This window comes from Pyxicephalus adspersus, chromosome 6 (genome assembly GCF_032062135.1).
Source record: "Pyxicephalus adspersus chromosome 6, UCB_Pads_2.0, whole genome shotgun sequence".
Classification (NCBI taxonomy): domain Eukaryota; kingdom Metazoa; phylum Chordata; class Amphibia; order Anura; family Pyxicephalidae; genus Pyxicephalus; species Pyxicephalus adspersus.
Window position 1 is genome coordinate 30116026 of NC_092863.1, and position 9220 is coordinate 30125245.

The 9220-nt window shown below is 36.3% G+C and overlaps 1 protein-coding gene across 1 annotated transcript in view; it reads right to left on the bottom strand.

Annotated features, from left to right (window-relative positions):
• AUH (AU RNA binding methylglutaconyl-CoA hydratase) overlaps positions 1–9220 on the bottom strand; it is a 116916-nt gene that overhangs the window by 100520 nt on the left and 7176 nt on the right. Inside the window, exons 2-3 of the mRNA XM_072415050.1 lie at positions 6224–6291; positions 5080–5167 (exon numbers count right to left, since the gene is read on the bottom strand). Of these exons, the coding sequence (XP_072271151.1) occupies positions 5080–5167; positions 6224–6291 (156 nt within the window). The remainder of the gene's footprint in view (positions 1–5079; positions 5168–6223; positions 6292–9220) is intronic.

Sequence of the window (9220 nt, forward strand, 5' to 3'; positions counted from 1 at the left end):
TTTTTTTTTCTCCGCCGGACGGGTTCTTGTTTCAGAGATCATCCGGCGCTGGAAGAAGAAGGACGTGGACGATCAGCGGGACCAGGTACGGGACGATCATCTTGTGTTCCGCCGGCCGGCATCTTGTGTTCCGCTGGCCGGTCCCGCTGGCACCCGACCGAGGCACCCGACGCTGGAGAGGGAGATCGACAGACGATCGACGGAGGACGACGCTGGAACATGAACACAACGCTGGATGAGCACAGCGGGACCAGGTAAGTAAAGATGGGAAAAAACTCGGGGTTAACCATCGTAGCAATTTTTTTTTGCCCGTACGAAGGTCGGGCTTAGCGGCAAGGAGGTTAAAACCCACGCTTTCCACTACTCATCTGTTGCTCGGTTGTCTCATTTGGCCTGATTTAATAAAGCTTTCCAAGGCTGGAGAGGATACACTTTTATTTGTAAAGCTGGGTGATCCAGCAAACCTGGAGGCACATTGTCTCTGATACCTAGGAACTCAAAAGGGCACTCCTTAATTAGCCTGGTTGCATGATAGACCTCCTCCCAGCTCCCCCACCAACATGTCTACATTACAAACAACAAGCCTATTGCATGTGCATACCAATAAATGTGATTAAAGTTTAGTTGCAAAGAATTATTCCCTCTTAGTCAGCTGTTATCATAGAAATAAGGAAAATCAAGCCAGGGCTGACCACAATTTATGAAATATTTAACACTCTGAGATGCTTGCTCATCTTAAAGCAACCAGAAAAATCGTACTGTTAAAGACAGGAGCAAATACTTTTTATCAACAGTGGTAGAAATGGGTTTATCACATGGTGAATGGTTTATAGGTTTATATAGTTGCCTAGATTTTAACAGGGACTAAAACAAAGGGAAATAAAGTACAGATTTGCTTGGCGAGAATAAAATCTGAATTTAAGACAAACTCAGGCAGGCATAGACCTAGAGAACCTTTATCACAGAATAGGAGGTCAAGATGCACACTAAACAAATAAAGAGACAAAAAGACAAAAGATCGTAATTAGGGTAGCTATTCAGAGAATATCCTATACCATGTAAAGGAAGAAGTTAACAGCAACATGACAACAGGTTCCTACAGACCAGACTAGAAACACTGGATACAACAATACTAAATGTTCAGGAAAGTTCTTTTAGGAACCTAGCTATTTTCTTATTTTTATAAAGCAACCTAGCTATTTTCCTATTTTTATAAAGCACTTTCCCAAATCTCTTCCCTTCCTTACCCTTATCTTCCTCTTTTCGCTCCATTATTGGTCCCATGTATGTAAGCTAAAGGTAACATTTCCTACACAACAATCAGCTTAACAGTTTGAACAGCTGCAGTTTAAACTTCTACCTACACTGATGGCCGTACTGCAACGCAACCACATTTCTCAATGTTCGTAGACTTTAGCTTCTTGCTTTAGGAGACATGTTTTTCTTTTGAGAAATATTTCATTCACTAATTTTGTATTTATTTCTTATGCTTTTTATAAAATATTAAATCCTACAAAAGTAGGAAAAGCTAGGTATTTTTGGGGAGTTTAAAGCTTTTTTTCAGAATACAACATAGCTTTTGTCAAGGAATAGCACACAGATTGAAAGCATTCATTCTAATTTAACATCATTAAATACAATACTTAAAAGATCCTGTTTAGTTACATGAAATAAAATTATATTTTGCCACCTTTTCTTATAAGGTTCCATTTATAAAACAGGGATTTAGACATGCCCTCAAACATTCCCCCCTGGGAATCTGCCAGGTCCACGTGATTCAATGTCAGTAAATGATTCCTACCAGTGAATGTTTTAGGAAATATCAAATTCCCTGTTTTATAAATACAACCCATCAATTGTAACTTAACTAAAATAAAATGTAACAATAATTATATAACAAATTATTTAAAAAAAGTTACAATTTGTTTAGACCAGAGTTCATAATTACTGCAAAAATATTTGTCTAAAATCAAGCTAGAGACTGTCTTAGAAAAAGTTTCTCTAAATGCCTAAGTTATGATGCTTATTAAAGAGACAAATATAACTACATTGCAGTCTCATAACCATTTCTGCAGTCAGTTCCATATGACCTTAAGAGGCACTTCAGCAAGACAGAAAATTCCTTACAACAACCGCAGCTGCCATAATATAAATATTTTAGACATCCTTCATAAAGCTATGTTTATCACTGTACTCTGCAGTATTCTTATTAACCTAGCGTTAAAATATATTTGGGTTTCAGCGCTATTTCAGTTCAACTAGCAGAATCAAATGACACATTAAAAAAATGAAAATCTACTTGTCAAATTATGCTGTCATATGGTTAACTGACAAACTCATCAGAAATAATTTGAGAATGTTGCAGATGAAGCATGCTAATTTATCCACATCAGATTCCTTGTCACAGAATGGCAACATTGGGCATCTGGCCTAATTAACCAGTCATATCATCTTGGCGAGTTAGAAAGCAAGCTTTAACATAAGGGCAACTTGTAATTACTTTGAATTCTATTAAAAATGCTTAAAGGCAAGATTGCTTAAACAATATGAGTATCTGGTCATCCTAAAGAAAAAGAAAAAGAAAATAATAGGATAACATCACCATAAACTAGATCTTTTGATAAAAAGTCAGATATTGTAACGTATATTTAAGAATCAAATCTGTACTGTTCAATTGTTACAATAGTGTATCCTCACCTCAGGGGTGTGTGCTGTTATGTAGCTGCATTCTGGATTTGTTAAATCAGAATTGCTGAACCAGTACCAATAGCAGTAAAATGCTGATATTTATTTTGGCTAATTAGTAAGGCTACGTACAGACATGAGATGATTCTCGTCCGATAATCACCTCAGGGCTAGTATCAGTTGAGATTCTGGTGTGTATACAACGCTTATCCGACGTCTTTCATAGATTGGTCCTGGCAGATCCACAAACGATGTACAACTGCATTACAAACGAAGGGGAGAGAGCGCAGTGGGGGGGGGGGGCCACTCTGTCTTTTTGTCCCCCTCCCCTCTCCATAGACCAGAACACGGTGCTGTATATACAGCGCCAGTTTAGTCTTTTGTCTTTGGAAAGGATTGTGAAAGATTCTTTCCAACGACAATTATTGAATCTGTGTACACAGCCTTGATTAAAAAATCTTTTACATTTCATTCGCTTATTCCTGATGATCTTTGTTATGATTGTTTTTGAATATCGCCACTATTTCAGAAGGCTTATCCCCTGTCCCTTCCAGAATAATCAACTTGACTGCTCATAATTAGTTATTTGGAAAGTTTAGTTCCACTCTAGGGAGAGGAAAAAATAAACTATATACAAATTATTAAATTAGGCAAAAAGGTAAGAAGAGGATGATAAAATATTATCTAAAACAAAACACAAAAACAAACTACAAAATTACTAACAGGCCAGAGAAATTATTTGTATACAATTGGGAGTTAACTCAAAATTTCACAACTTTTTTGTTCATAAACTGCAGTGATAAAAAATGTAAGCATATATGGTATTTCAGTAAAAGGAATAATGAACAGAAAACAGAATGTACAGAATACTTTAAATCTGAAGACTCTGGGTCTGATTTTTTATTTATTTTTAGGACTGGGGAAGACACCCTGGACGATTCACCAAACCTAGTATGGATCTGGTCCAGTACTGAAAGCATTTGTCAACAAATAGCAAATTACTTTTAAGAAATCCAGTCTAGGTTTGCTAGATCACCTGCGTTCACCAATGAAAGTGCCACTTCTCCAATCTTGGGGAGCTTTATTAATTAGGCCCACACTATAAGATAAATGATGATCAGCCATCATTCAAAAATACAAAAAAACACATAACAGCCCAATGCCACTCTATTACAATGAAATGCTATGTGCTGTACAGTCCATAATTCATGTGGGTAGAATGTAAAAAATGCAGTCCATCTCTCCACCCCCCTAGTGGTATTCCCGAGTGTGACTCGGGGTGGATTTTTCAGGCAAAAATCGGTCACACTCAGGGTAGCTTTTAACTAAAAAAAAAAAAAAACCTTGTTCCGTCGCTGCCCCCTGGTGTCCTGACACGTCCTTCCTCCTCGATCTTCAGCCAGAGAATGCAGCGACGATCCCCGGGGTTTCCCGGTGATGTGGGTGAATGCGTCGGTGCGGACGGAGGATCGTCGGGAAATTCAAATAATTTTGTATTGGATTCAATACAAAATAGCTGTATTGAGTCCAATACAAAGAAATATTCATATAATATATATATATATATAATTATATTATATATATATTATACATGCTACTGTACATTTATCTTACAAGTTTAATTTTTTTTTTTTTTTTTTTTTTACAGAGTTTTGTGTTTGGTTATTTAAAGTTTTTTATTACATTTGTTAAATTTATTAAATATTGGTAAGTTATGCCTAGAACTATAGCCTACAATGAAAAACAAATGTCCATGCAAAAAAATTGTACCACTTTTTGCATGGAAATTTGGACGGAATTAGACCGCTAGAGAGGTTAATATTTAAATCCTGATTAGCAACACAATACCGTCTGTGCATAACTAAGGAACTAATGATGTAAAATGGATTTCCATATAAAAGTGCGGTTATGGATTCCGGCATTATTTCACCAATGTACCAACTCTTTCATGAAGTTTCAGAAAAGAGCAAAATTCGGCCATGACAGGAATGTTTGTGAAGTTGCTTTAGGCACCTTTGTACCTGGAGTGATTTAAGGCTTTATAAAATTCTTGAAAGCATTTCTTTAAATGCTTGACACAAAATTAAATCTTCCATCAGACCAATGGTAAATAAAATTAAAGTTCTACTGACACTAGATAACCTTTTCCACTTTCCAATGTTCCCAACTTTTTATTACCTTCACATATTAAACAGATACCTTGTGATGTATTTAAGGAAAAAAAATTTTTTGGTATGCAGTACGTGATATGATAAAACAGGGGCTACTTCACAAGGCTTATGAAAAGAGTAGATAATTCCTTACCAGCTATGTGGTAGCATTGTTTAAGATAACACTATGTTTAAAGCATAATATGGAGAATATAGATGGTTTGCCCCTTACATCATTACATACCTGCACAAAACACTCCAGGAACTTCACTCCGTAAGATTACAGTCCTGACCTTGTTATTGCCCTTTAGTGATTCAACTGTCTTCATCATCTGAAACATACAATCAGAAGTTTGACACCGTGATATACCACTTGTTAAAAACATTCAATAAACAATGTTGTTTTTAAGCACATGTGCTGTTTATTTAAATTAGTATACTAAATGTCCATATGCTAAAAACAGCTGGCAATGCAATATGGTAGCATGCACAACAATTAAAAAACAAATAATTTGCATAGGCTATGGTTTTCCAAGACATGTTTTTCCCCATGCCCTTGGGAAGATTATATTCCATATTTTCAGATCATTTCTCATGCATGAATCAGCTGATAACATCACTCTATGCCCAAAACAGAGAGATACCAAAAAGGGAAATGGACACTTTATAGGTAGTGTTTTATATCTACCTCTCAATCTAGTAATTAAAAATTACTTTCACAATGGGCAAGATTTTCATCTACAGCCCAAATATGGAGTAGAGAAGAATAGTTCTTGTCAGTTTTTTTTATTGCTGTCTGTAATCCTTTGGGGTGGATGTCTCTTACTTCCTGTTAAGACACAGACAAAACAAAAACTGACAATATATTTATTATTATCCATGTCTTCCTGTATCAGTGACAACAGCATACCTGATGTCTATAGGTGACACAGAGACATCTGCTGGAGTTAAAATCCCTTTACTTTTAGACCAAACTTACCATCTTCTTTTAACACCATTTTTTCCCTAAGAATATCCTTGCCAGTCCTGGATGGGAAACACAAGATCTAATGGCTTTTTTCCAAAATTAACTGTGGCATGTGCAAATACACTATAGGAAATGAGCAACAAAGTATACCTATTGTTCATTTCATCACTCACTAAGGTGCATAATATGATAAGCATTTCATTAGCACAAACAAATTGTGGTACTCCTATTACACACTATGGATAAGAGAAACACTGTTGTCTAATCATTTGATATGCTGAAGTTCACTAAAGGTTTTTCCTACATTGTAAAACCATTGGTGGTGTTCTACATGGCCCATCTGATTCTGCTACAATTGTACCTGCAAAAATGTATGAGTAATAGGAGTAAGTAATAAATAATTAGGATTAATGCCACTTACCGACTTAACCAAACCTTTACTGATAGCATTTTTTGCCTGTGGACGATTTATTCCAAGCACCACAATTCCTGATGGAGAAAAAACAAATTCAGATGGGCTTAAAAAGAAAAACACTTTATCATTTATCTCAATGCTGTCCTATAATCTCATCTATTTAACAGCTGTCTTATCCTTCCCATCCACTTGTTTCCTTTAAGCAATGCAACGGTAATTAATTATAACCTAAACAACTGATTAGCCCAGTGAACAAAAGGCACCCTCCAGTGACTTCACATTATCTTTCCTGTCACCAACCTGATTCGTACCTTAGCTCCACAGAAAAGAAAAAAAAAACAGAATCTCCAGATATGGGTCACACATGTACACTTGTACTCCTGCTCTTGCACAGTGCAAACTCTAAGGAGTATTATGTTGTAGGTCTTTGGTGGGACTAAAGACCTGATTGCAGAGCCAAACAAAACTGCAGTGAATTTTGTCACATTATGCATTTGTTTACATACCTCTGTTTTGCATTGGGCGATTGACACAACATAGTCTAATCTATCTAATCTAAATAATATACTTAACTCATCCACAAAATACATTTGAGACACTCTCTCTATATACTACTATACAAACTCATTTAATTTTTTATCAACTTCCTCTATGAACTCTGCCTCACTCCAAAAACATATGCACACTCTCATCTTCAATAATTTTCCTGTGCTATTGCCTACTCCAGAGTTCCAACACCCCCAATATACATAAGGCCAGGACCAGCACCATTGTAAGCTCTCATTAAAATGGAAAAATAGACTTTTAAGGTTTCTTACACAGAGTACTGTGCATGCTTTATAATGTTTATAAGCTTTGTGGGGTTTACCTACAGAAATCTAGAAGAAGGCAGACACCTAAAGGTCTGTCCTAAAATGTAACTTATGTACAAGCGAAAAAGTAATCATATACATCACTCAAGTGTATTGTTACAAATGAACTAAAAGGGTTTCGATCACCATTCCGCAGAATGTTACTTAGCTATATATGTGAAAGACAGTTCGACTTATGACTCTTTCAATGTATTCATGTATTAAAAATACTTTACAGTTTTACACCTAAAAAGCTAGCTTTAAAAAAAAAAAAAAAGGTGGGGGCCGAGTTTGCATCTAAGAAGCAACGTTTTAAAAAAAGTGGGGTTAGTTTAAAGATATGTGTGTCTGCAAGACTGTTTATACTTTATGTTTGTGACAGATGATGATGTACCCCCCTATGAAGGAAGATTTTTTTCAAAGAACTTTGTCAGATGAACTTACAGTTTGCAATGGGCATGCCTTTGAGTTTCTGTTCCCAAAATATAATTTCTTAATAAATCCAAGAGAACTTGCATCCTATGTTTCTTTTCTTGCCATTTGACACTAAACTTTTTTATATAGGTTGTAATTATCTATGCACAAAAGGGCATCGTTGCGCTCATCTCGCTGCTGACTAAATAAAAAAAGAATCTCTGAGGGAAACCATTAGCAGCTGGGGATTTGCAGCCTTTTATCTTTGCATGGCAAGCTGCTATACATGCAATGGCTAACAGAATCACACTGAATTTTTACATTGCAGAATGGTACTAGACTACATTTTAGTAGTCATGTATAGTATCTGCATGGGTGCACTTCAAAATATAAAATATGGCTGTGATCAAAAACAGAAGAAAAGGTCATCAAGTCTAATATTTTCCATCTTTTATGATCAGAATCTTTATAATTCTTTGTATTCATGGTGCTTTATAGAGCATGCAGTACAAGCCCTTGGGGCAATTATGGCAAACCTCTTCCAAGGTTGTGAAACCCCACAGTCCTAAATAACTTCATGTACTATAACAAATGGGTCTACTCTCTAAATGCATGACCTATCCTATAATGAATTCACACACTGTGCTAAACTGCTGTGCTCTGTGCATACTGTACAGATCTTTTATACATCAGAGTCAGAACGGAATGAATTCTGGACAAAGCAAAGGCTAAATACATATCTGAGTATTTTAATATTTGTTATAAATAGCAATGTTCTTTAAAAATATTCAGGTTGCTACGGTAACACTCTCAGTTTTTTTTTTTTTATCAAACTCCATTCAGAGCAACAGCAATACCCATAAAATGCAGTAATACCATCGACTTTACCTATGCTGAGTACAGCTCGGTAGAACAGAACGTTGAAGCACGGATTACTACAAGTACTCATGGTGACTCACTACTCTGTCAGGGTCCTTGAAAAAGCAAGAAACACAAACATCTATGAATGTTTCAATATGACAATTAGAAGTCTCAAATCAAAAACAAGTCTGACTCAAACCTGGAAAACTTTATTTATTATTTGGAAAACTTCATATGAGCACAATTCCCACGACACAGGCCATATGAATAATTCTAGAAGCTTAAAGGACAAAGAACACTTAGGACAGGTACAGAGCTGCAGCGGGATCATGCAATCCAGTACGGCTCCTGAAGGATGGCACCTTACCAGATGCTCAAATCTGATTAGACAGAGAGTTCATTGGTTCATTATGCTTCCCTGGGTAAAAGCTCCATGTAGCATATCCTGAAGGAAGTGGTAACCGTATTGCAACCTTCCAGCCAGTCTGAACAAAGCCTTAAAGTAGAAGGTACCCCAGTCTATTCTCTCCAGCCATCCCAACCTAAACATACCCTGCCACATACTACTGTAAATACCAGTACAACAGTCGCAAAAGTTTCCCTGAGTGGGAACCATTTTGAAAGAGCACTGAACCTTCATAGATTTAAAAAGGGTCCTACTTTGATTGTTTCCAGTCCCAAACTAATGCTTAATTTAGACCTATGAGAGCTCTCGGCAAAGGTGCGTGCATTCAAAGATTCCCACCTGGGTAAAGCTGTATGTCATGCAGGGTTAAGGTTCTAGGAAAGAGGGAATACTGCACATTTCACTAAAAATGGATGGTTCCTTTTATCTTCTTTTATCCTTTCACTGCCTTTTTTTTTTTTTTTTTTTTTT